General features: G+C 48.9%; 1 protein-coding gene across 4 annotated transcripts in view; it reads left to right on the top strand.

Annotated features, from left to right (window-relative positions):
- Positions 1–5,735, top strand: part of LOC147108364 (dual specificity mitogen-activated protein kinase kinase 2) — a 77,126-nt gene extending 71,391 nt beyond the window's left edge. For all 4 annotated transcript variants that reach the window (XM_086004962.1, XM_086004961.1, XM_086004963.1 and 1 more), the window contains one exon: positions 168–5,735. In XM_086004962.1, coding sequence (XP_085861088.1) covers positions 168–278 — 111 coding nt within the window. In that variant the 3' untranslated portion in view covers positions 279–5,735. The remainder of the gene's footprint in view (positions 1–167) is intronic.
- Positions 5,736–26,680: the final 20,945 nt, after the last annotated feature.

The following is a 26,680-nucleotide window of genomic DNA, read 5'->3' as shown; positions in this document are numbered from 1 at the left end:
TTGTTACTTTATTTCTGTAACCTGGGTGAGCTAGTTGGGATGAATAGGTTTTTTTCATTCCCATCTTTTGTTTGTAAGCTGATACAATTTGAAGGACTTGCTTAACAGCTCGGGTATCTAACTGTGTTACTGTAAAATGTTGACTCTTGTTTCTTGCTCTTTCACAGAGCCACACGTTCATTAAGCGGTCTGAAATAGAGGAGGTGGATTTCGCTGGTTGGTTGTGTAAAATTATGGGGCTGAACCAGCCCAGCACCCCAACACGCACCGCTGTGTGAGGAATGACCGATAGCCCTCCCCTTCCCCCACTGCTCCTCTGCTGATGTCTATCAACCACTGCTGTCGTGAATGTGGCATCAATCGAGACTCTCCCTGCATTCAGAAACTACGAGTTTTACATCTGGGCAGCATTGGCAGTTTTTTTTTTAAAACACTGTCTTTCTTTAGCTGGTTAATTCTTGATTTGGGCTGGGCAGTTTCTTCCCTTTTAATATCAACACCCATGACGTTAACAGGTGATTTACACTTGGCAGCAACTTGCTGGAAACCTGTCATTCAAGATGCAAAACTCTTTTTTGCCAGTGAGTTATGCTAGATGTCAAAGTACAGCAGCTAACTTCAAAATCCTGTGTCACATCTGCCACTGACAGGTTTCACAGGACAGAGTCAGAAGATTTGCTTTCCTATTTAAATATCAGTACTGGGTGTGATGATTTTTTTCCCTGTTTTAATATGCTTACCAGAGTAGTGCCATATGACATTGTTATTTTCCTAAAGGGATGCAAGTTGAAGTAGCACATTCAGAACATGTTCAGAGTACAGCTCTGAGTAATGGCTAGGTTGCTGGCTCCAGGCAAAACTTGTGTAAGCCAGATTTATTCCAGGTGTTCTTGCACTTGAGGCCCCTCAGATTCTGAATTAATTAAAACTTAAAACTCAACAGTATCTTAAATTAGTTGATGTTTTCAGTAGTGCTTGTTGGTTCTCCTAGTGGTGCAATACTTAGTGTAGCATTCAGCCAGTGATCAAGCAGACGAGTAATTTAATTCCCTGTTGTATATTTTTCTCGCATCTCTTCCAAAGACACAGTTGAGAGTAGCTGGAAGTCTGTGGTAACAGGGCTCCTGTGTACGTTTTTTTTAAATGACCTACCAATCTGTTGATGGAGCAGATTTCTCAAATGCATGATTGACCGTAGGTAGATATCTTGTTCAGTGAAAATATGCATGCTAACTCTGTAGAAAATGTTACTTTAACTGCTTTTTTACGTGTTTAATAAGGATTTTCTTTGTGGTTTGAGCCAAATGGAGTCATCGTAATGATTTTGGAGGCAGTTTAAGGTATTTAATTGCTTCAGTGAGTGGCAATTCACTGGAGTGAATATTCGCCAGATATTTGTAGTGTTTTGAGAGCTCATTTAAACATCTTGCCAAAATGCTACACTGACCGATGATCCGCTGTGGGCATTCTTTCTTTCATAAAATTTACTTTTGTTGCAGACACCTTGGGATTACAGGTGTATCTCGGTAAGGGGGTGGAGTGGGTAGACGTACCAGTCCTCGGGATTACAGGTGTATCTCAGTAAGGGGATGGAGTGGGTAGAAGTACCAGTCCTCGGGATTGCATGTGTATCTCGGTAAGGGGGTGGAGTGGGTAGAAGTACCAGTCCTGGGGATTGTAGGTGTATCTCGGTAAGGGGGTGGAGTGGGTAGAAGTACCAGTCCTGGGGATTACAGGTGTATCTCGGTAAGGGGGTGGAGTGGGTAGAAGTACCAGTCCTTGGGATTACAGGTGTATCTCGGTAAGGGGGTGGAGTGGGTAGAAGTACCAGTCCTTGGGATTACAGGTGTATCTCGGTAAGGGGGTGGAGTGGGTAGAAGTACCAGTCCTTGGGGATTGTAGGTGTATCTCGGTAAGGGGGTGGAGTGGGTAGAAGTACCAGTCCTCGGGATTACAGGTGTATCTCGGTAAGGGGGTGGAGTGGGTAGAAGTACCAGTCCTCGGGATTACAGGTGTATCTCAGTAAGGGGATGGAGTGGGTAGAAGTACCAGTCCTCGGGATTACAGGTGTATCTCAGTAAGGGGATGGAGTGGGTAGAAGTACCAGTCCTGGGGATTGCATGTGTATCTCAGTAAGGGGATGGAGTGGGTAGAAGTACCAGTCCTTGGGATTGTAGGTGTATCTCGGTAAGGGGGTGGAGTGGGTAGAAGTACCAGTCCTCGGGATTGCATGTGTATCTCGGTAAGGGGGTGGAGTGGGTAGAAGTACCAGTCCTGGGGATTACAGGTGTATCTCAGTAAGGGGATGGAGTGGGTAGAAGTACCAGTCCTGGGGATTGTAGGTGTATCTCGGTAAGGGGGTGGAGTGGGTAGAAGTACCAGTCCTCGGGATTACAGGTGTATCTCAGTAAGGGGGTGGAGTGGGTAGAAGTACCAGTCCTGGGGATTGTAGGTGTATCTCGGTAAGGGGGTGGAGTGGGTAGAAGTACCAGTCCTCGGGATTGCATGTGTATCTCGGTAAGGGGGTGGAGTGGGTAGAAGTACCAGTCCTTGGGATTACAGGTGTATCTCGGTAAGGGGGTGGAGTGGGTAGAAGTACCAGTCCTTGGGATTGTAGGTGTATCTCGGTAAGGGGGTGGAGTGGGTAGAAGTACCAGTCCTGGGGATTACAGGTGTATCTCGGTAAGGGGGTGGAGTGGGTAGAAGTACCAGTCCTCGGGATTACAGGTGTATCTCAGTAAGGGGGTGGAGTGGGTAGAAGTACCAGTCCTTGGGATTACAGGTGTATCTCGGTAAGGGGGTGGAGTGGGTAGAAGTACCAGTCCTCGGGATTACAGGTGTATCTCAGTAAGGGGATGGAGTGGGTAGAAGTACCAGTCCTGGGGATTGCATGTGTATCTCGGTAAGGGGGTGGAGTGGGTAGAAGTACCAGTCCTGGGGATTACAGGTGTATCTCGGTAAGGGGGTGGAGTGGGTAGAAGTACCAGTCCTGGGGATTACAGGTGTATCTCGGTAAGGGGGTGGAGTGGGTAGAAGTACCAGTCCTTGGGATTACAGGTGTATCTCGGTAAGGGGGTGGAGTGGGTAGAAGTACCAGTCCTGGGGATTGTAGGTGTATCTCGGTAAGGGGGTGGAGTGGGTAGAAGTACCAGTCCTGGGGATTGTAGGTGTATCTCGGTAAGGGGGTGGAGTGGGTAGAAGTACCAGTCCTGGGGATTACAGGTGTATCTCGGTAAGGGGGTGGAGTGGGTAGAAGTACCAGTCCTGGGGATTACAGGTGTATCTCGGTAAGGGGGTGGAGTGGGTCGACAGTCTCTTTGCTGTCACTGGTTGGTTTATTTTTAAAATGGACTTCAAAAAGACTTCCTTTTATTCACTATAAATTGGAAGTGTTAAAGTCAATCTGCATATTTCATTGGTACAACATTCAATTTGATAAGTTCTTCCAATGATGCCAGTAATGCTGCAGAAGTTAAAATGAGTTTTGAGAAGTTGATGAATTCAGTTCCCAGTGGCAGTTCGGCGGTAGCTGAGAGATGTGCTGCGTTTAGAATCGGAATTTTGGTCATTTTCAACAAAGCAAACCTCACCCAGCAATCGACACTTTTGAAGAACTTGTATCAAAGAGTTGGGGTAAATTTAAGAGTGCTAAAATAGTGAGAGTGGTTGAAAAATATTCCAAAAGATCCTAAATTGTGGGAACAATCAATGCAGCTTTGGTACTGTCCTCTGTCTTCAAACTGGCACTTTGTTCTCCTGGCCATATATCCATGTTGAGCTTTGACATTTTGTGAGGGAATTGAGCTTAAACAGCTAAAGGAAGACACTGTTTTCTTTTTCAATCCAATCTTTCTTGAGTTGTAAATTGTAATGGCTTCTTAGTTTATTTTGTACAAAAACAAAAAAAACTGTTACTGTTTCTGTTCTTGGGTCTATTCTTTCGTTTACTTTTTTATGTTTTCATTTTGCTGCTTCATTGCTAGACGTGGCTTGTAAGCTGGGGAAGAGCTTGTTTCCAATGAAGAGGGGTTTGATCTTTGCAAGCACTGGCTTTCCAAATATTCTGTTACCATTGCGGGTAAAATGTGTACAACATACTGTGACGTTCCCTTTATCTTACAGCATACATTTGAGTCCCTGACAGAGTAACCTGTCTGCTGGTTATCAGGCTTACCAGAGTAAATCCTTTTTCCGGTTTTATGTACTGTATTCAGCTGAAAGTTCCTGAATGACAAAATCTAGTTCATTTGTGAAGTATATGTTTCACAGAATTTAGTGCTGCTTAGAGTTGTGCACTTGTGGTGCTCAGTTTGGTTCAAGGATGTCTTTGACGATCGCTACAGACCCAATGGCCTGTTGACCAGAAAATAATTGTCCACATAGTAACCGAGCCTCCCATTTCAACCACTAAGCTCTCCAAGGGGCCAGTCTGCCAATCAAAGCAATGCATGTGATTATCACCATTTACAGGACAAAAGGCAAATGGTAAACACTGATCAAGAATTGTATAGAATGAGATTTGTCCTGAATAATGGGAATGATGCTATGATCCCCAAACCCATTTGTTTTGTGGGCCATTATGTCTAAGGAAGTGCACCTTCCACTGGAACTGGTGCTCACCTGGTCTTGTTCTTATAGTGTTTCCACCAGAAGATTAGAACACAACCTGATTCCGAATCACGGAAGGTAATGTTAATATTCCAGTTGCAGCGTGGGCTGAATGGAGTCAGTTGTGAAACAAAAAAGGCAAAGTTCTTACAATCTTGTTTTACACACTTCAAAGAAGAACTACTCCCATAATTACTCGTGTAGATGCAGAAGGGTTTTTTGTTTCTGGCTCGCTTAACCTTTTTGTGACTGAACGGTACAGTGGGCCAAATGTTTTTGAGGCAAACTGCACCCCGAATGTACTTATAGGGGAATGTGAATCCATTTAAAGTGCCTGGGGGAGAAAAAATGAACTTAATTTAAGAAATACGTGTGAAACAAGTTTAATCTACTGAGGCGTCGAAGGTAAAAGAAACGCACTGTGATTCGAATATGGAGGTGAGTTTTGTGCTGGGATCTCAGTTGTCTGTGTTGTGCTCCTGTATAGTTGTCTATGGATTGTATATGCCTATGCCTTTAAATAAATAAAATACATGTAAGCTGTTATTGTTAAGGCACTGGTGCATATTGGTGTATGTCACTATATCAGGTTTATAATGTTGTGTCTGATGCACTTGTTCCCTTGTGTGAAGCCTGTGGGCATCTTGTGCTACTGGTTGTGGTTAGCTCTTTTTAAAAAAAATAAGTGTCACTTTGTAATGTGTAAAATAGATTTGGCTTATTATTATTAAAAAATCACCAGTAGCAGGAGTACTATACTGATTTGTTTTTAAGCTTTTTTTTCTTAAGATTTTGCGAAGCAAATGATGTGGACTGAATGTATAATTTAATCAACTGTTGCAAAAAGTTATTAAAACTGAAGTGGCAATTGTTTTGTGTGACTTAGAAGCAAATGTACCGTTTTTGTCTGAAATATGTGAACCACGGAGAGAGGTTTTCTCTCTTATTGAAGACCAGTGCAGACTTTGTTTTACGGTGGACCGCTTTCAATAGGAACTACCCGGGTTTGCTGGAGCTGTCACGCTTGATCGTAAAGTGAAAATGGCTTGTTCACTTTAAGCATTCTGTCAGTGCATATTTTTAACTCAAAAAAATATCATTGTAAATAAATGGCACTTTACATTAAATTGGCAAGCTTCTGTTATATTGTACAAATCCTGGAGTTAAATAGTCAGCAGCCATTCTAGTTAAACTGGTGCTCGACTTTTAATTATTAAAAAACTGTAAACGTTTCCATACTACACCGTGGAAGTGGGGTGTTAAGATTTCAAGACAGGAGAAAAGATGAGAAGAAAGTAATCTCCTAGGCTATCGTTTGTGACAAGGTATGTGTTAGAATTCAGACTTCTCGCAACACTTGATTCATGCTCAGGACAGTTTCAATAGGCAGTCCCATGCTTCCTATGAACTGAAATTTATGCACAGAGTGAATGGGTTAACCTGCAACAGGATTAACAATTATCCAGTTTTCAGGCTACACAACAGAAGGACATGTGGGATACCAACCGTACGCTCCTGATCTCTTCAGTAGGTTGACAAATGCCATGCTGGTAGCCCATATCTTTTAGACAATCAAGATGTAAGTTTATACTGAAGCAAAATAAATCCACAGATTAAAAAGTATTTTCACCACTACTTTAAAGCATCTTTTAAGACCAAAATAAGTATTTCATAATTCTTAATGCCAGCTTCCATTTTTATATATAGTGCCTTTAACACTGAAAACTGTCCCAAGGGGCTTCACTGATGTGTAAGGAAGAAATGGACTCAAAACTTAAATAACTCTAACTTGGGCGTTTAACTCCATAGAGTTCAATCTCCCCCACTGTCATGTGACGCTAAATGTGACGAAAGAAGTGGATTAAAGATACGGCAAAAAACCTGCTGTGTTTATCTCAGCCTCGGCCCTGGATATAGAACATCAAACAAGCCAGCTCAAAGACACAATGGTGGGACATACTGGCAGTCCCTGTTAATGAGCCCTGGTGCTTATAGTCTACATTACCCAGCAATTGCAAATACCAACACAACACGAGTTCCAGCCTGCTTTTATGAAACAAAGCTTTTTCTTTTGATGGCTCAGCTATTTAAAGATGATAACTTCTGTAGGCTTGCATTCTATGAGACCTGTCGGAGTGGAATTTACAAATAAAAATAATCGTCTTTCAAAGGACCCAGAATTTGGTTATTTATAGTTTGAAAGCATCTATGGCAGCCAAATAGCCATAGCCAGGCGAGAGTTTCTGTTACAACTGGACACTTGGTGACTTCAAACTGTATTGTGTATTTGGTCTACAACTATCCCCTACTCCATATATGCATACATAAACTAGTTTAAATTTGCCATGCTTAGCCTAGTTAAATTTCATGAGAATATTTTATAATATGACAGGAAGAGCTTGAATCTATTGCAGAACATGAGGGATTTAGTTCCTTGGAAACCTTTCTCCTTTTTGTGCCTTGTTCCCCTAACATTATTGCTGCTATCTGATGAAGCTCTTAGGTGTCAGCCGTAGCTTAGTCAGTAGCACACTCTCTTCTGAGTCAGAAGATTATGGGTTGAAGTCCCACTCCAGAGCCTTGAGCACAAAATCTCGGCTGCCGCTCCACTGCAGTACTGAGGGAGTGCTGCTCTTAGAGACGCTAAACTGAGGCCCCGCCTACTCTCTGTTCGAAGTAAAAGATCCCACGACACTATTTTGAAGAACGGGGAAGTTCTCCCGGTGTCCCAGCCAATATCTATCCCTCAATTAACATCACAATGACCAGATAATGTTTTAATCACATTGCTGTTTGTGGGACCTTGCTGTGTGAAAATTGGTGGCTGCATTTCCTACATTATAACAGTGACTACACTTATAAATGTACCTCATTGGCTGTAAAGTTCTTTGGGACATCCTGAGGACATGGAAGGCGCTGTGTAAATGCGAGTTTTTTATTTCATTGTGCTGGAGGTTCTATCCCTTAAATGAGACGGCAAATTGATGCCCGCTCTGGTAGATGTTAAAGATCCCATGGCGCTATTTGAAGAAGAGCAGTGAGAGATCTGAGTAATAATGATAAGGCACTAAGTAAAGGCAACGTCCTTCCTCTTTAACTGTAAAACAGAGATAACGAGTAAGGTAGAGATCAATGATAAATTTTATCAGACATAAATAGGACTTTTCACCTTGAGTGAAAGGAAGCAAACCTGATCACAAAATACGAAGAGAAAAAGACTGAAAGGAGATAGGAGTCTAGTCACAGAAAGCTGTAGCTGTGTTGGGGCAGAGCTCAGTGTAAAGAGCTTTGTGAGGGACGAGGGCGCCTCAAATTGCTGTGAGGGGACAGGGCCCCTCAGAGCTGTTTTGGGGGGAGGGGGGCCTTTCACGATTCCTTGTGAAGTTTTGCTAAGTAATTCTTAACAACTGTAAAAAATCTAATTTTTATTAACTGTTGGTGACTAAGAGTTCAAATTTGAAATTCTCCACAGCAATCGGCAGCAGAGATATCGCTCGATTCCGCAGCATATCTGGTCATTTGGGCCTGGCGGCGTATAATACCAAGGAAATGTGGGTAATGTAGTGAAAGCTGATAGCACTAACTTGGACTGAAGTGAATCAGTTCCAGTACCTCATCCAGGTAGCCACTATTCAAGTGTGAGCTTTTTCAATGGGCGTCAGCAGGTTATTCGACTGCAGCAGGCATCATGTACAAGCCCGATTCAACCCTAACCCGAACAGGTGCATTTGTTGGAGTCGCTGGATAGTGATCAGGAGAGCAAGCTCTTTCCATTCACCTGTCTCCAACCCACGAGTGCCAAAGCTAGCTAGTCCTACCACCAGCTAACTCAGCAAATACTGAGAATGGAACCTGTCCTTCCTTGATGTATGGCACAGTGCATTCACTATTGAACCACTAGAGGCGCCGGGTACACAGTGATGAGGTGCTGATGTAGAAAGCATTGTAATTGTGTCTGTCTTAAATATCCAAACCATTTATCCTCACTTTCTTGTTATAATTGACTTGTGATTTAGGTTCTAGTCCTCTTGTTTTTAAAAGTATCTCGATGTTTTCCTCTCTCCCTGCACCAGGCATTCGAGGCCTACATCACATGATGCTCTGTAAGCAGACTGGTCATGGAGAAGACCGCCCTCAACAGAGTTGCTTTGGTGTGACCTCCCATCCATTCTGATTCCCCCCTCCATAACTTTTCAAACTGCAGTTCCCAAAACCTAGGGAAATCCACAAGATAATCGTATTTCTTCATTTTTCTCTCTCTTTGATCTACTACCACATTATTTCTGCTGCTAGATATCAATAAAAATCCTTTGTCTCTGCCACGACAGCGCTGCTTTCCTTTGGACAGCTGATGCTGACTTTTGGAGTTTACTCCTGGTCGTGTGTCAATACTGACGGGAGCTCCCCCACAGAAAAGTTTGTAAGCTCCTGTGTCACAGGATTCCCACTGTGGGTGCTCCCGACATAAGCTGCGAACGCAAAGTGGGGAATTGGGCTCCAACAGCTCGTGCATTTACATCCGAAATCTTATGGCCGTGAATCCATGGGCCAGAGAAGAAAGAACTTGCATTTCTATAGTGCCTTTCACCAGCGCTGGATGTCCTACAGCGCTTTACAGTAAATGAAGTACTTTTGAAGTGTAGTCACTGTTGTAATGTAGGAAACGCGGCAGCCAATTTGTGTACAGCAAGCTCCCACAAACAGCAATGTGATAATGACCAGATAATCTGTTTTGGTGATGTTGGTTAAGGGATAAACATTCGCCGGGACACCGGGGAGAACTTCCCTGCTCCTCTTCAAAATAGTGCCGCGGGATCTTTTACTTCGAACTGAGAGTGCAGACGGGCAATGTAATGGGACAAGTAAAGAAACAAAATATGGGTCTAGAGGAGGTGTAAATGGGAATATCAGAATCATCAGCAACAGCTGCTGTCCAAAAACATGAGTCCAGAAGGCTGTAGGGTGCCTAATCGAAAGATGAGGTGCTGTTCCTCGCGCTTACATTGAGTTTCATTGGAACAGAGTAGGAAGCCAAAGACAGAGAGGTGGGAGTGGGGCAGAGAATTAAAGTGGCAGGCAACCGGAAGCTCAGGGTCATGCTTGCAGATTGAAATGAGGAGACTGCATTGCGAGCAGCGTTTACAGTATACTAAACTGAAAGAAGTACAAGTAAATTGCTGGTTCACCTGGAAGGAGTGTTTGGGGCCCTGGATGGTGGGAAAGGAGGAGGTAAAAGGGCTGGTTTTGTATCTCCATCGCTTGCACAGGAAGGGGAGTGGGTGTTGGGGGTGATAGTGGAGTGGACTAGGGTCTCGCAGAGGGAATCGTCCCTTTGGAATGCTGAAAGGGATGGGGATGATGTGTTTGGTGGTAGGATCATGCTGGAGGTGGCGGAAATGGCAAAGGATGATCCATTGAATGTGGAGGCTGGTGGGGTGCAAGGTGAGGACAAGGGGAACCCTATCGTGGTTCTGGGAGTGAGGGGAATGGTTGAGAGCAGAAGTGCGGGAAATGGAATGGACACGGTCAACGGCCATGTCAACCACGGTGGAGGGGAATCTTTGGTTGAGATAAAGGAAGACATTTCGGAAGCACTGGTATGGAAGGTGGCATCGTTGGTGAAATTAAGGCTTCAGGCTTTCCTTTTTAGGTTTTAAGTTTAAATGTTAATCTCAAGACAGCACTGCCAACAATGCAGAATTCCCTAAGTGTAAGTTTAGATTATTTGCTTAACTGCTGGAGTGGGGCTCGAACCCACAACCTTCTGACTGGAGGGGAGAAGCTGATCTGAGAATCCGTCAATTAAAACAGATACTACTTTTAAGGTGGGCAACATAAAATAAGAATATTCATCTAAGTACACATTGTTGTTAAGGATCCTCCAATCACTACAGAAATTCTAAATTTCATTTAAAATAGGTTACCTGTAAACAATGGTTAGAATTCCGTGGGTTTGTGTAAGTGATGCAGCTTTAAATGCAGGTCAGTACCTCCATAAGAAGGTCAGAGTGTTTTAACATCAGCATTTCTACTGTGATTATATAAAAGTTGGGACAGTAATTGTGATCATTAAATTTGGCCCAGTTTCCTAGAGTTGCTATTTAAGGGTGGAGTGGACATTGCAGACATGCGAAAGCTGGAACAGAACCTATTTCACACTGTCAATCTCCCAGAGACTTAACCCCACTATAAAAAGACTTAACCATTCAGTAGCTGAACGTCCATTTTGTTTGCCGCATATTTTTTGATATTCGTGCTTTAAATGTGAATTGTGATCTGTGTGTACAGGCTCTGATGATAGAAGGGGCTGTGGCAGACAACTGCAATTATACATCAGCACACGTATCAACACGAACACAAGCATTATCCTGCCTGGGTGGGTCTGGGAGCCTTCTCCACCATCCCAGCAACACCCATGGCAGAATCTGGAAAAATATCAAGCACACAGCAAACTTAAGTGCTTCCAAATTATCAACCTTTTCCTACACCCTGCACATTTTGCCCTGCTTTCCTTTTAATTCACTTTCTGATGGGCAGACACTGCAAACACACCAAGAGAGGTATGGAAATTCTGATCTTAATGGATGCAGCAGACATTTTGATCCATGGGCATCCACAGGCTTATGCAATGGTGTGCCATCTTATACTCCAGGGAAAACATTCAGGGTGTCAAGTACTGACTCTCGATTTTGTGTTGCCCTCTCTCCTGCTCTGTCCCTGATGTTGTTCTGCCCTCTCTCCTGTTCTAGGACCCTGATGCTGTGTTGCCCTCTCTCCTGCTCTGTCCCTGATGTTGTTCTGCCCTCTCTCCTGTTCTGGGACCCTGATGCTGTGTTGCCCTCTCTCCTGCTCTGTCCCTGATGTTGTGTTAGAACATAAGAAGTAGGAGCAGGAGTAGGCCATACGGCCCCTCGGGCCTGCTCCGCCATTCAATAGGATCATGGCTGATCCGAACTTAGACCCACGTCCACTTCCCTGCCCTCTCCCCGTAACCCCTTATTCCCTTCTCAGCTAGGAAACTGTCTATCTCCGTTTTAAATTTATTTAATGTCGCAGCTTCCACAGCTCTCTGAGGTAGTAAATTCCATAGATTTACTACCCTCTGAGTGAAGAAGTTTCTCCTCATCTCAGTTTTGAAAGGGCAGTCCCTTATTCTAAGATTATGCCCCCTAGTTCTAGTCTCGCCCATCAGTGGAAACATCCTCGCCGCATCCACCCGATCAAGCCCCCTCACAATCTTATATGTTTCGATAAGATCACCTCCCATTCTAATGAATTCCAATGAGTAGAGGCCCAACCTACTCAACCTTTCCTCATAAGTCAACCCCCTCATCTCCGGAATCAACTGAGTGAACCTTCTCTGAACTGCCTCGAGAGCAAGTATATCTTTTCTTAAATATGGAAACCAAAACTGTACGCAGTATTCCAGGTGTGGCCTCACCAGTACCCTGTATAACTGAAGCAAGACTTCCCTGCTTTTATACTCCATCCCCCTTGCAATAAAAGCCAAGATTCCATTGGCCTTCCTGATCACCTGCATACTAACCTTCTGTGTTTCATGCACCAGGACCCCCAGATCCCTTTGTACTGTAACACTTTGCAGTTTCTCTCCATTTAGATAATAACTTGCTCTTTGATTTTTTCTGCCAAAGTGCATAACCTCACACTTTCCAACATTATATTCCATCTGCCACATTTTTGCCCACTCACTTAGCCTGTTTATGTCCTTTTGCAGGTTTTTTATGTCCTCACTCACTGCTTTCCCTCCTATCCTTGTATCGTCGGCAAACTTGGATACATTGCACTCGGTCCCTTCCTCCAAATCGTTAATATAGATTGTAAAGAGTTGGGGTCCCAGCACCGACCCCTGTGGAACACCACTAGTTACTGATTGCCAACCAGAGAATGAACCATTTATCCCAACTCTGCTTTCTGTTAGATAGCCAATCCTCCACCCATGCCAGTACATTGCCCCCAATCCCGTGATTTTTTATCTTGTGCAGTAATCTTTTGTGTGGCACCTTGTCAAATGCCTTTTGGAAGTCCAAATACACCACATCCACTGGTTCCCCTTTATCCACCCTGTTTGTTACGTCCTCAAAGAATTCGAGCAAATTTGTCAAACACGACTTCCCCTTCGTAAAACCATGCTGACTCTGTCCGATTAAATTATGCTTATCCAAATGTCCTGTTACTGCTTCCTTAATAATGGACTCCAACATTTTACCAACCACAGATGTTAGGCTAACTGGTCTATAGTTTCCAGCCTTTTGTCTGCCTCCCTTTTTAAATAAGGGTGTTACATTAGCAGTTTTCCAATCTGCTGGGACCTTTCCTGAATCCAGGGAGTTTTGGAAAATTACCACCAATGCATCCACAATCCCTACCGCTACTTCTCTCAAGACCCTAGGATGTAAGCCATCAGGTCCAGCGGATTTATCCGCCTTTAGTCCCATTATCTTACCGAGTACCACCTCCTTAGTGATTTTAATCATGTTTAGCTCCTCCCCCCCATAGCCCCCTGTTTGTCCAGTGTTGGGATATTTTTAGTGTCCTCTACTGTAAAGACTGATACAAAATATATGTTCAGCGTCTCTGCCATCTCCATGTTCCCCACCACTAATTTCCCGGTCTCGTCCTCCAAGGGACCAACATTCACTTTAGCCACCCTTTTTCTTTTTATATAACTGTAGAAACGCTTGCTATCTGTTTTTATATTTTTTGCTAGTTTACTTTCATAATCTATCTTCCCTTTGTTAATTAATCTTTTAGTTATTCTTTGCTGGCTTTTAAATGCTTCCCAATCTTCTATCCTCCCACTAGATTTGGCTACTTTACATGCCCTTGTTTTCAGTCGGATACTATCCTTTATTACTTTACTTAGCCACAGATGGCTGTCTTTTCTTTTACGTTCCTTTTTCCTCACTGGAATATATTTTTCTTGACAGTTGTGAAATATCTCCTTGCATGTACACCACTGCTTATGTACCGTCTTACACTTTTATCTATTTTCCCAGTCCACTTTAGTCAACTCTGCTCTCATACCTTCATAGTCTCCTTTATTTAAGCTTAGTACGCTGGTTTGAGATCCAACTCTCTCACCCTCCAACTGAATTTGGAATTCAACCATGTTATGGTCACTCGTTCCACCGGTTGCCCTCTCTCCTGCTCTGTCCTTGATGTTGTTATGCCCGCTCTCCTGCTCTATCCCTGATGTTGTGTTGCCCTCTCTCTCGTTCTGTCCATGATGTTGTGTTGCCTCCTCTCCTGCTCTGTCCCTGATGTTGTGTTGCCCTCTCTCCGGCTCTGTCCCTGATGTTGTATTGCCCTCTCTCCTGTTCTGTCCCTGATGTTGTGTTGCCCCCTCTCCTGCTCTGACCCTGATGTTGTGTTGCCCCCTCTCCTGCTCTGTCCCTGATGTTGTGTTGCCCCCTCTCCTGCTCTGTCCCTGATGTGGTGTTGCCCCCTCTCCTGCTCTGTCCCTGATGTTGTATTGCCCTCTCTCCTGTTCTGTCCCTGATGTTGTGTTGCCCCCTCTCCTGTTCTGTCCCTGATGTTGTGTTGCCCCCTCTCCTGTTCTGTCCCTGATGTTGTGTTGCCCTCCTGCCCTTTGTCCCTGATGTTGTTCTGCCCTCTCTCCTCTGTCCCTGATGTTGTTCTGCCCTCTCTCCTCCTCTGTCCCTGATGTTGTGTTGCTCCCTCTCCTGCTCTGTCCCTGATGTTGTATTGCCCCCTCTCCTGCTCTGTCACTGATGTTGTGTTGCCCTCTCTCCTGCTCTGTCCCTGATGTTGTGTTGCCCTCTCTCCTGCTCTCAATCCCTGATGTTGTTCTGCCCTCTCTCCTGCTCCATCCCTGATGTTGTGTTGCCCTCTCTCCTGCTCTGGGTCCCTGATGTTGTGTTTCCCTCTCTACTGCTCTCAATCCCTGATGTTGTTCTGCCCGCTCTCCTGCTCTGTCTCTGATGTTGTTCTGCCCCCTCTCCTGCTCTGTCCCTGATGTTGTGTTGCCCTTTCACCTCCTCTGGGACCCTGATGTTGTGTTGCCCTCTCTTCTGCTCTGGTTCCCTGATGTTGTGTTGCTCTCTCTCCTGCTCTCAATCCCTGATGTTGTGTTGTCCTCTTTCCTGCTCTGTCCCTGATGTTGTGTTGCCCTCTACTACTGCTCTCAATCCCCGATGTTGTGTTGCGCTCTCTCCTCCTCTGTGCCTGATGATGTTCTGCCCTCTCTCCTGCTCTGTCCCTGATGTTGTGTTGCCCTCTCTCCTGCTCTGTCCCTGATGTTGTTCTGCCCTATCTCCTGCTCTGTCCCTGATGTTGTGTTGCCCCCTCTCCTGCTCTGTCCCTGATGTTTATCTGCCCACTCTCCTGCTCTGTCCCTGATGTGGTGTTGCCCCCTCACCTGCTCTGTCCCTGATGTTGTGTTGCCCCCTCACCTGCTCTGTCTCTGATGTTGTGTTGCCCCCTCTCCTGCTCTGTCCCTGATGTTGTTCTGCCCTCTCTCCTGCTCTAGGTCCCTGATGTTGTGTTGCCCTCTCTCCTGCTCTGGTTCCCTGATGTTGTGTTGCCCTCTCTCCTGCTCTGGTTCCCTGATGTTGTGTTGCTCTCTCTCCTGCTCTCAATCCCTGATGTTGTTCTGCCCTCTCTCCTGCTCTCAATCCCTGATGTTGTTCTACCCTCTCTCCTGGTCTGTCCCTGATGTTCTGTTGGCCTCTCTCCTGCTCTGTCCCTGATGCTTAGTTGCCCGCTCTCCTGCTCTGTCCCTGATGTTGTGTTGCCATCTCTCCTGCTCTGTCACTGATGTTGTTCTGCCCTCTCTCCTGCTCTCTCCCTGATGTTGTGTTGGCCTCTCTCCTGCTCTGGGTCCCTGATGTTGTGTTGCCCTCACTCCTGCTCTGTCCCTGATGCTGTTCTGCCCTCTCTCCTGGTCTGTCCCTGATGTTGTTCTGTCCCCTCTCCTGCTCTGTCCCTGATGTTGTTCTGCCCTCTACTGCTCTCAATCCCTGATGTTGTGTTGCCCCCTCTCCTGCTCTGTCCCTGATGTTGTGTTGCCCTCCCTCCTGCTCTGTCCCTGATGTTCTGCTGCCCTCTCTCCTGCTCTGTCCCTGATGTTGTGTTGCCCTCTCTACTGCTCTCAATCCCTGATGTTGTTCTGCCCTCACTCCTGCTCTGTCTCTGATGTTGTTCTGCCCTCTCTCCTGCTCAGCCCCTGATGTTGTTCTGCCCTCTCTCCTGCTCTGTCCCTGATGTTGTGTTGCCCTCTATCCTGCTCTCTCCCTGATTTTGTGTTGGCCTCTCTCCTGCTCTGGGTCCCTGATGTTGTTCTGCCCCCTCTCCTGCTCTGTCCCTGATGTTTTGTTGACCTCTCTCCTGCTCTGTCCCTGATGTTGTTCCGACCTCTCTCCTGCTCTGTCCCTGATGTGGTGTTGCCCTCTCTCCTGCTCTCTCCCTGATGTTGTGTTGGCCTCTCTCCTGCTCTGGGTCCCTGATGTTGTGTTGCCCTCACTCCTGCTCTGTCCCTGATGTTCTGCCCTCTCTCCTGCTCTGTCTCTGATGTTGTGTTGCCCCCTCTCCTGCTCTCTCCCTGATGTTGTGTTGCCCCCTGTCCTGCTCTGTCCCTGATGTTGTTCTGCCCTCTATCCTCCTCTGGGTCCCTGATGTTGTGTTGCTCTCTCTCCTGGTCTGTCCCTGATGTTGTGTTGCCCCCTCTCCTGCTCTGTCCTTGATGTTGTGTTGCCCTCTCTCCTGCTCTGGTTCCCTGATGTTGTGTTGCTCTCTCTCCTGGTCTGTCCCTGATGTTGTGTTGCCCTCTCTCCTGCTCTCAATCACTGATATTGTTCTGCCCTCTATCCTGCTCTCTCCCTGATGTTGTGTTGGCCTCTCTCCTGCTCTGGGTCCCTGATGTTGTTCTGCCCCCTCTCCTGTTCTGTCCCTGATGTTGTGTTGCCCTCTACTACTGCTCTCAATCCCTGATGTTGTGTTGCCCTCTTTTCTGCTCTGTCCCTGATGTTGTTCTGCCCTCTCTCCTGCTCTGTCCCTGATGTTGTGTTGCCCTCTACTACTGCTCTCAATCCCCGATGTTGTGTTGCGCTCTCTCCTGCTCTGTGCCTGATGATGTTCTGCCCTCTCTCCTGCTCTGTCCCTGATGTTGTGTTGCCCTCTCTCCTGCTCTGTCCCTGATGTTGTTCTGCCCTCTCTCCAGCTCTGTCCCTGATGTGGTGTTGCCCTCTCTCCTGCTCTCTCCCTGATGTTGTGTTGGCCTCTCTCCTGCTCTGGGTCCCTGATGTTGTGTTGCCCTCACTCCTGCTCTGTCCCTGATGTTCTGCCCTCTCTCCTGCTCTGTCTCTGATGTTGTGTTGCCCCCTCTCCTGCTCTCTCCCTGATGTTGTGTTGCTCTCACTCCTGCTCTGTCTCTGATGTTGTTCTGCCCTCTTTCCTGCTCTGTCCCTGATGTTGTTCTGCCCTCTCTCCTGCTCTGACCCTGATGTTGTTCTGCCCTCTCTCCTGCATTGTCTCTGATGTTGCTCTGCCCTCTCCTGCACTCTCCCTGATGTTGTGTTGCCCTCACTCCTGCTCTTTCCCTGATGTTCTTCTGCCCTCTCTCCTGCTCTGACCCTGATGTTGTTCTGCCCTCTCTCCTGCTCTGTCTGTGATGTTGTTCTGCCCTCTCTCCTGCTCTGTCGCTGATGTTGTGTTGCCCCCTCTCCTGCTCTGTCCCTGATGTTGTTCTGCCCTCTATCCTCCTCTGGGTCCCTGATGTTGTGTTGCTCTCTCTCCTGGTCTGTCCCTGATGTTGTGTTGCCCCCTCTCCTGCTCTGTCCCTGATGTTGTGTTGCCCTCTCTCCTGCTCTCAATCACTGATATTGTTCTGCCCTCTATCCTGCTCTCTCCCTGATGTTGTGTTGGCCTCTCTCCTGCTCTGGGTCCCTGATGTTGTTCTGCCCCCTCTCCTGTTCTGTCCCTGATGTTTTGTTGACCTCTCTCCTGCTCTGTCCCTGATGTGTTGCCCTCTCTCCTGCTCTGTCCCTGATGATGTGTTGCCCCCTCTCCTGCTCTGTCCCTGATGTTGTGTTGCCCTCTACTACTGCTCTCAATCCCTGATGTTGTGTTGCCCTCTTTTCTGCTCTGTCCCTGATGTTGTTCTGCCCTCTCTCCTGCTCTGTCCCTGATGTTGTGTTGCTCTCTACTACTGCTCTCAATCCCCGAAGTTGTGTTGCGCTCTCTCCTGCTCTGTGCCTGATGTTGTGTTGCCCTCCCTCCTGCTCTGTCACTGATGTTGTGTTGCCCTCTCTCCTGCTCTGTCCCTGATGTTGTTCTGCCCTCTCTCCTGCTCTGTCACTGATGTTGTGTTGCCCTCTCTCCTGCTCTGTCACTGATGTTGTGTTGCCCTCTCTCCTGCTCTGGCCCTGATGTTGTGTTGCCCTCTCTCCTGCTCTCTCCCTGATGTTGTGTTGGCCTCTCTCCTGCTCTGTCCCTGATGTTGTTCTGCCCTCCCTCCTGCTCTGGCCCTGATGTTGTGTTGCCCTCTCTCCTGCTCTGTCCCTGATGCTGTGTTGCCCCCTCTCCTGCTCTGTCCCTGATGTTGTACTGCCCTCTACTGCTCTCAATCCCTGATGTTCTGTTGCCCTCTCTCCTGCTCTGTCCCTGATGTTGTTCTGCCCCCTCTCCTGCTCTGTCGATGATGTTGTTCTGCCCTCTACTGCTCTCAATCCCTGATGTTCTGTTGCCCTCTCTCCAGCTCTGTCTCTAATGTTGTGTTGCCCTCTCTCCTGCTCTCTCCCTGATGTTGTGTTGGTGTGTTGGCCTCTCTCCTGCTCTGGGTCCCTGATGTTGTGTTGCCCTCACTCCTGCTCTGTCCCTGATGTTGTTCTGCTCTCTCTCCTGCACTGTCTCTGATGTTGTTCTGCCCTCTCTCCTGCTCTGTCCCTGATGTTGTTCTGCCCTCTCTCCTGCTCTGTCCCTGATGTTGTTCTGCCGTCTATCCTCCTCTGGGTCCCTGATGTTGTGTTGCCCTCTCTCCTGCTCTCAATCACTGATATTGTTCTGCCCTCTATCCTGCTCTCTCCCTGATGTTGTGTTGGCCTCTCTCCTGCTCTGGGTCCCTGATGTTGTTCTGCCCCCTCTCCTGTTCTGTCCCTGATGTTTTGTTGACCTCTCTCCTGCTCTGTCCCTGATGTGTTGCCCTCTCTCCTGCTCTGTCCCTGATGATGTGTTGCCCCCTCTCCTGCTCTGTCCCTGATGTTGTGTTGCCCTCTACTACTGCTCTCAATCCCTGATGTTGTGTTGCCCTCTTTTCTGCTCTGTCCCTGATGTTGTTCTGCCCTCTCTCCTGCTCTGTCCCTGATGTTGTGTTGCTCTCTACTACTGCTCTCAATCCCCGAAGTTGTGTTGCGCTCTCTCCTGCTCTGTGCCTGATGTTGTGTTGCCCTCCCTCCTGCTCTGTCACTGATGTTGTGTTGCCCTCTCTCCTGCTCTGTCCCTGATGTTGTTCTGCCCTCTCTCCTGCTCTGTCACTGATGTTGTGTTGCCCTCTCTCCTGCTCTGTCACTGATGTTGTGTTGCCCTCTCTCCTGCTCTGGCCCTGATGTTGTGTTGCCCTCTCTCCTGCTCTCTCCCTGATGTTGTGTTGGCCTCTCTCCTGCTCTGTCCCTGATGTTGTTCTGCCCTCCCTCCTGCTCTGGCCCTGATGTTGTGTTGCCCTCTCTCCTGCTCTGTCCCTGATGCTGTGTTGCCCCCTCTCCTGCTCTGTCCCTGATGTTGTACTGCCCTCTACTGCTCTCAATCCCTGATGTTCTGTTGCCCTCTCTCCTGCTCTGTCCCTGATGTTGTTCTGCCCCCTCTCCTGCTCTGTCGATGATGTTGTTCTGCCCTCTACTGCTCTCAATCCCTGATGTTCTGTTGCCCTCTCTCCAGCTCTGTCTCTAATGTTGTGTTGCCCTCTCTCCTGCTCTCTCCCTGATGTTGTGTTGGTGTGTTGGCCTCTCTCCTGCTCTGGGTCCCTGATGTTGTGTTGCCCTCTACTACTGCTCTCAATCCCTGATGTTGTGTTGCCCTCTTTTCTGCTCTCTCCCTGATGTTGTGTTGCCCTCTCTCCTGCTCTGTCCCTGATGATGTGTTGCCCCCTCTCCTGCTCTGTCCCTGATGTTGTGTTGCCCTCTACTACTGCTCTCAATCCCTGATGTTGTGTTGCCCTCTTTTCTGCTCTGTCCCTGATGTTGTTCTGTCCTCTCTCCTGCTCTGTCCCTGATGTTGTGTTGCCCTCTACTACTGCTCTCAATCCCCGATGTTGTGTTGCGCTCTCTCCTGCTCTGTGCCTGATGATGTTCTGCCCTCTCTCCTGCTCTGTCCCTGATGTTGTGTTGCCCTCTCTCCTGCTCTGTCACTGATGTTGTGTTGCCCTCTCTCCTGCTCTGTCCCTGATGTTGTTCTGCCCTCTCTCCTGCTCTGTCACTGATGTTGTGTTGCCCTCTCTCCTGCTCTGTCACTGATGTTGTGTTGCCCTCTCTCCTGCTCTGGCCCTGATGTTGTGTTGCCCTCTCTCCTGCTCTCTCCCTGATGTTGTGTTGGCCTCTCTCCTGCTCTGTCCCTGATGTTGTTCTGCCCTCTCTCCTGCTCTGGCCCTGATGTTGTGTTGCCCTCTCTCCTGCTCTGTCCCTGATGCTGTGTTGCCCCCTCTCCTGCTCTGTCCCTGATGTTGTACTGCCCTCTACTGCTCTCAATCCCTGATGTTCTGTTGCCCTCTCTCCTGCTCTGTCCCTGATGTTGTTCTGCCCCCTCTCCTGCTCTGTCGATGATGTTGTTCTGCCCTCTACTGCTCTCAATCCCTGATGTTCTGTTGCCCTCTCTCCAGCTCTGTCTCTAATGTTGTGTTGCCCTCTCTCCTGCTCTCTCCCTGATGTTGTGTTGGTGTGTTGGCCTCTCTCCTGCTCTGGGTCCCTGATGTTGTGTTGCCCTCACTCCTGCTCTGTCCCTGATGTTGTTCTGCTCTCTCTCCTGCACTGTCTCTGATGTTGTTCTGCCCTCTCTCCTGCTCTGTCCCTGATGTTGTTCTGCCCTCTCTCCTGCTCTGTCCCTGATGTTGTTCTGCCGTCTATCCTCCTCTGGGTCCCTGATGTTGTGTTGCCCTCTCTCCTGCTCTCAATCACTGATATTGTTCTGCCCTCTATCCTGCTCTCTCCCTGATGTTGTGTTGGCCTCTCTCCTGCTCTGGGTCCCTGATGTTGTTCTGCCCCCTCTCCTGTTCTGTCCCTGATGTTTTGTTGACCTCTCTCCTGCTCTGTCCCTGATGTGTTGCCCTCTCTCCTGCTCTGTCCCTGATGATGTGTTGCCCCCTCTCCTGCTCTGTCCCTGATGTTGTGTTGCCCTCTACTACTGCTCTCAATCCCTGATGTTGTGTTGCCCTCTTTTCTGCTCTGTCCCTGATGTTGTTCTGCCCTCTCTCCTGCTCTGTCCCTGATGTTGTGTTGCTCTCTACTACTGCTCTCAATCCCCGAAGTTGTGTTGCGCTCTCTCCTGCTCTGTGCCTGATGTTGTGTTGCCCTCCCTCCTGCTCTGTCACTGATGTTGTGTTGCCCTCTCTCCTGCTCTGTCCCTGATGTTGTTCTGCCCTCTCTCCTGCTCTGTCACTGATGTTGTGTTGCCCTCTCTCCTGCTCTGTCACTGATGTTGTGTTGCCCTCTCTCCTGCTCTGGCCCTGATGTTGTGTTGCCCTCTCTCCTGCTCTCTCCCTGATGTTGTGTTGGCCTCTCTCCTGCTCTGTCCCTGATGTTGTTCTGCCCTCCCTCCTGCTCTGGCCCTGATGTTGTGTTGCCCTCTCTCCTGCTCTGTCCCTGATGCTGTGTTGCCCCCTCTCCTGCTCTGTCCCTGATGTTGTACTGCCCTCTACTGCTCTCAATCCCTGATGTTCTGTTGCCCTCTCTCCTGCTCTGTCCCTGATGTTGTTCTGCCCCCTCTCCTGCTCTGTCGATGATGTTGTTCTGCCCTCTACTGCTCTCAATCCCTGATGTTCTGTTGCCCTCTCTCCAGCTCTGTCTCTAATGTTGTGTTGCCCTCTCTCCTGCTCTCTCCCTGATGTTGTGTTGGTGTGTTGGCCTCTCTCCTGCTCTGGGTCCCTGATGTTGTGTTGCCCTCTACTACTGCTCTCAATCCCTGATGTTGTGTTGCCCTCTTTTCTGCTCTCTCCCTGATGTTGTGTTGCCCTCTCTCCTGCTCTGTCCCTGATGTTGTGTTGCCCTCTACTACTGCTCTCAATCCCCGATGTTGTGTTGCGCTCTCTCCTGCTCTGTGCCTGATGATGTTCTGCCCTCTCTCCTGCTCTGTCCCTGATGTTGTGTTGCCCTCTCTCCTGCTCTGTCACTGATGTTGTGTTGCCCTCTCTCCTGCTCTGTCCCTGATGTTGTTCTGCCCTCTCTCCTGCTCTGTCACTGATGTTGTGTTGCCCTCTCTCCTGCTCTGTCACTGATGTTGTGTTGCCCTCTCTCCTGCTCTGGCCCTGATGTTGTGTTGCCCTCTCTCCTGCTCTCTCCCTGATGTTGTGTTGGCCTCTCTCCTGCTCTGTCCCTGATGTTGTTCTGCCCTCTCTCCTGCTCTGGCCCTGATGTTGTGTTGCCCTCTCTCCTGCTCTGTCCCTGATGCTGTGTTGCCCCCTCTCCTGCTCTGTCCCTGATGTTGTACTGCCCTCTACTGCTCTCAATCCCTGATGTTCTGTTGCCCTCTCTCCTGCTCTGTCCCTGATGTTGTTCTGCCCCCTCTCCTGCTCTGTCGATGATGTTGTTCTGCCCTCTACTGCTCTCAATCCCTGATGTTCTGTTGCCCTCTCTCCAGCTCTGTCTCTAATGTTGTGTTGCCCTCTCTCCTGCTCTCTCCCTGATGTTGTGTTGGTGTGTTGGCCTCTCTCCTGCTCTGGGTCCCTGATGTTGTGTTGCCCTCACTCCTGCTCTGTCCCTGATGTTGTTCTGCTCTCTCTCCTGCACTGTCTCTGATGTTGTTCTGCCCTCTCTCCTGCTCTGTCCCTGATGTTGTTCTGCCCTCTCTCCTGCTCTGTCCCTGATGTTGTTCTGCCGTCTATCCTCCTCTGGGTCCCTGATGTTGTGTTGCCCTCTCTCCTGCTCTCAATCACTGATATTGTTCTGCCCTCTATCCTGCTCTCTCCCTGATGTTGTGTTGGCCTCTCTCCTGCTCTGGGTCCCTGATGTTGTTCTGCCCCCTCTCCTGTTCTGTCCCTGATGTTTTGTTGACCTCTCTCCTGCTCTGTCCCTGATGTGTTGCCCCCTCTCCTGCTCTGTCCCTGATGTTGTGTTGCCCTCTACTACTGCTCTCAATCCCTGATGTTGTGTTGCCCTCTTTTCTGCTCTGTCCCTGATGTTGTTCTGCCCTCTCTCCTGCTCTGTCCCTGATGTTGTGTTGCCCTCTACTACTGCTCTCAATCCCCGATATTGTGTTGCGCTCTCTCCTGCTCTGTGCCTGATGATGTTCTGCCCTCTCTCCTGCTCTGTCCCTGATGTTGTGTTGCCCTCTCTCCTGCTCTGTCACTGATGTTGTGTTGCCCTCTCTCCTGCTCTGTCCCTGATGTTGTTCTGCCCTCTCTCCTGCTCTGTCCCTGATGTGGTGTTGCCCTCTCTCCTGCTCTCTCCCTGATGTTGTGTTGGCCTCTCTCCTGCTCTGGGTCCCTGATGTTGTGTTGCCCTCACTCCTGCTCTGTCCCTGATGTTCTGCCCTCTCTCCTGCTCTGTCTCTGATGTTGTGTTGCCCCCTCTCCTGCTCTCTCCCTGATGTTGTGTTGCCCTCACTCCTGCTCTGTCTCTGATGTTGTTCTGCCCTCTCTCCTGCTCTGTCACTGATGTTGTGTTGCCCTCTCTCCTGCTCTGGCCCTGATGTTGTGTTGCCCTCTCTCCTGCTCTCTCCCTGATGTTGTGTTGGCCTCTCTCCTGCTCTGTCCCTGATGTTGTTCTGCCCTCCCTCCTGCTCTGGCCCTGATGTTGTGTTGCCCTCTCTCCTGCTCTGTCCCTGATGCTGTGTTGCCCCCTCTCCTGCTCTGTCCCTGATGTTGTACTGCCCTCTACTGCTCTCAATCCCTGATGTTCTGTTGCCCTCTCTCCTGCTCTGTCCCTGATGTTGTTCTGCCCCCTCTCCTGCTCTGTCGATGATGTTGTTCTGCCCTCTACTGCTCTCAATCCCTGATGTTCTGTTGCCCTCTCTCCAGCTCTGTCTCTAATGTTGTGTTGCCCTCTCTCCTGCTCTCTCCCTGATGTTGTGTTGGTGTGTTGGCCTCTCTCCTGCTCTGGGTCCCTGATGTTGTGTTGCCCTCTACTACTGCTCTCAATCCCTGATGTTGTGTTGCCCTCTTTTCTGCTCTCTCCCTGATGTTGTGTTGCCCTCTCTCCTGCTCTGTCCCTGATGATGTGTTGCCCCCTCTCCTGCTCTGTCCCTGATGTTGTGTTGCCCTCTACTACTGCTCTCAATCCCTGATGTTGTGTTGCCCTCTTTTCTGCTCTGTCCCTGATGTTGTTCTGTCCTCTCTCCTGCTCTGTCCCTGATGTTGTGTTGCCCTCTACTACTGCTCTCAATCCCCGATGTTGTGTTGCGCTCTCTCCTGCTCTGTGCCTGATGATGTTCTGCCCTCTCTCCTGCTCTGTCCCTGATGTTGTGTTGCCCTCTCTCCTGCTCTGTCACTGATGTTGTGTTGCCCTCTCTCCTGCTCTGTCCCTGATGTTGTTCTGCCCTCTCTCCTGCTCTGTCACTGATGTTGTGTTGCCCTCTCTCCTGCTCTGTCACTGATGTTGTGTTGCCCTCTCTCCTGCTCTGGCCCTGATGTTGTGTTGCCCTCTCTCCTGCTCTCTCCCTGATGTTGTGTTGGCCTCTCTCCTGCTCTGTCCCTGATGTTGTTCTGCCCTCTCTCCTGCTCTGGCCCTGATGTTGTGTTGCCCTCTCTCCTGCTCTGTCCCTGATGCTGTGTTGCCCCCTCTCCTGCTCTGTCCCTGATGTTGTACTGCCCTCTACTGCTCTCAATCCCTGATGTTCTGTTGCCCTCTCTCCTGCTCTGTCCCTGATGTTGTTCTGCCCCCTCTCCTGCTCTGTCGATGATGTTGTTCTGCCCTCTACTGCTCTCAATCCCTGATGTTCTGTTGCCCTCTCTCCAGCTCTGTCTCTAATGTTGTGTTGCCCTCTCTCCTGCTCTCTCCCTGATGTTGTGTTGGTGTGTTGGCCTCTCTCCTGCTCTGGGTCCCTGATGTTGTGTTGCCCTCACTCCTGCTCTGTCCCTGATGTTGTTCTGCTCTCTCTCCTGCACTGTCTCTGATGTTGTTCTGCCCTCTCTCCTGCTCTGTCCCTGATGTTGTTCTGCCCTCTCTCCTGCTCTGTCCCTGATGTTGTTCTGCCGTCTATCCTCCTCTGGGTCCCTGATGTTGTGTTGCCCTCTCTCCTGCTCTCAATCACTGATATTGTTCTGCCCTCTATCCTGCTCTCTCCCTGATGTTGTGTTGGCCTCTCTCCTGCTCTGGGTCCCTGATGTTGTTCTGCCCCCTCTCCTGTTCTGTCCCTGATGTTTTGTTGACCTCTCTCCTGCTCTGTCCCTGATGTGTTGCCCTCTCTCCTGCTCTGTCCCTGATGATGTGTTGCCCCCTCTCCTGCTCTGTCCCTGATGTTGTGTTGCCCTCTACTACTGCTCTCAATCCCTGATGTTGTGTTGCCCTCTTTTCTGCTCTGTCCCTGATGTTGTTCTGCCCTCTCTCCTGCTCTGTCCCTGATGTTGTGTTGCTCTCTACTACTGCTCTCAATCCCCGAAGTTGTGTTGCGCTCTCTCCTGCTCTGTGCCTGATGTTGTGTTGCCCTCCCTCCTGCTCTGTCACTGATGTTGTGTTGCCCTCTCTCCTGCTCTGTCCCTGATGTTGTTCTGCCCTCTCTCCTGCTCTGTCACTGATGTTGTGTTGCCCTCTCTCCTGCTCTGTCACTGATGTTGTGTTGCCCTCTCTCCTGCTCTGGCCCTGATGTTGTGTTGCCCTCTCTCCTGCTCTCTCCCTGATGTTGTGTTGGCCTCTCTCCTGCTCTGTCCCTGATGTTGTTCTGCCCTCCCTCCTGCTCTGGCCCTGATGTTGTGTTGCCCTCTCTCCTGCTCTGTCCCTGATGCTGTGTTGCCCCCTCTCCTGCTCTGTCCCTGATGTTGTACTGCCCTCTACTGCTCTCAATCCCTGATGTTCTGTTGCCCTCTCTCCTGCTCTGTCCCTGATGTTGTTCTGCCCCCTCTCCTGCTCTGTCGATGATGTTGTTCTGCCCTCTACTGCTCTCAATCCCTGATGTTCTGTTGCCCTCTCTCCAGCTCTGTCTCTAATGTTGTGTTGCCCTCTCTCCTGCTCTCTCCCTGATGTTGTGTTGGTGTGTTGGCCTCTCTCCTGCTCTGGGTCCCTGATGTTGTGTTGCCCTCTACTACTGCTCTCAATCCCTGATGTTGTGTTGCCCTCTTTTCTGCTCTCTCCCTGATGTTGTGTTGCCCTCTCTCCTGCTCTGTCCCTGATGTTGTGTTGCCCTCTACTACTGCTCTCAATCCCCGATGTTGTGTTGCGCTCTCTCCTGCTCTGTGCCTGATGATGTTCTGCCCTCTCTCCTGCTCTGTCCCTGATGTTGTGTTGCCCTCTCTCCTGCTCTGTCACTGATGTTGTGTTGCCCTCTCTCCTGCTCTGTCCCTGATGTTGTTCTGCCCTCTCTCCTGCTCTGTCACTGATGTTGTGTTGCCCTCTCTCCTGCTCTGTCACTGATGTTGTGTTGCCCTCTCTCCTGCTCTGGCCCTGATGTTGTGTTGCCCTCTCTCCTGCTCTCTCCCTGATGTTGTGTTGGCCTCTCTCCTGCTCTGTCCCTGATGTTGTTCTGCCCTCTCTCCTGCTCTGGCCCTGATGTTGTGTTGCCCTCTCTCCTGCTCTGTCCCTGATGCTGTGTTGCCCCCTCTCCTGCTCTGTCCCTGATGTTGTACTGCCCTCTACTGCTCTCAATCCCTGATGTTCTGTTGCCCTCTCTCCTGCTCTGTCCCTGATGTTGTTCTGCCCCCTCTCCTGCTCTGTCGATGATGTTGTTCTGCCCTCTACTG

This window comes from Somniosus microcephalus, chromosome 13 (assembly GCF_052327205.1).
Source record: "Somniosus microcephalus isolate GS21.2 chromosome 13, FLI_Smic_1.0, whole genome shotgun sequence".
In the NCBI taxonomy this organism is placed as follows: Eukaryota; Metazoa; Chordata; class Chondrichthyes; order Squaliformes; family Somniosidae; genus Somniosus; species Somniosus microcephalus.
The sequence above is the reverse complement of the archived record's forward strand: the minus strand, read 5'-3'. Positions and strand labels throughout refer to the sequence as shown.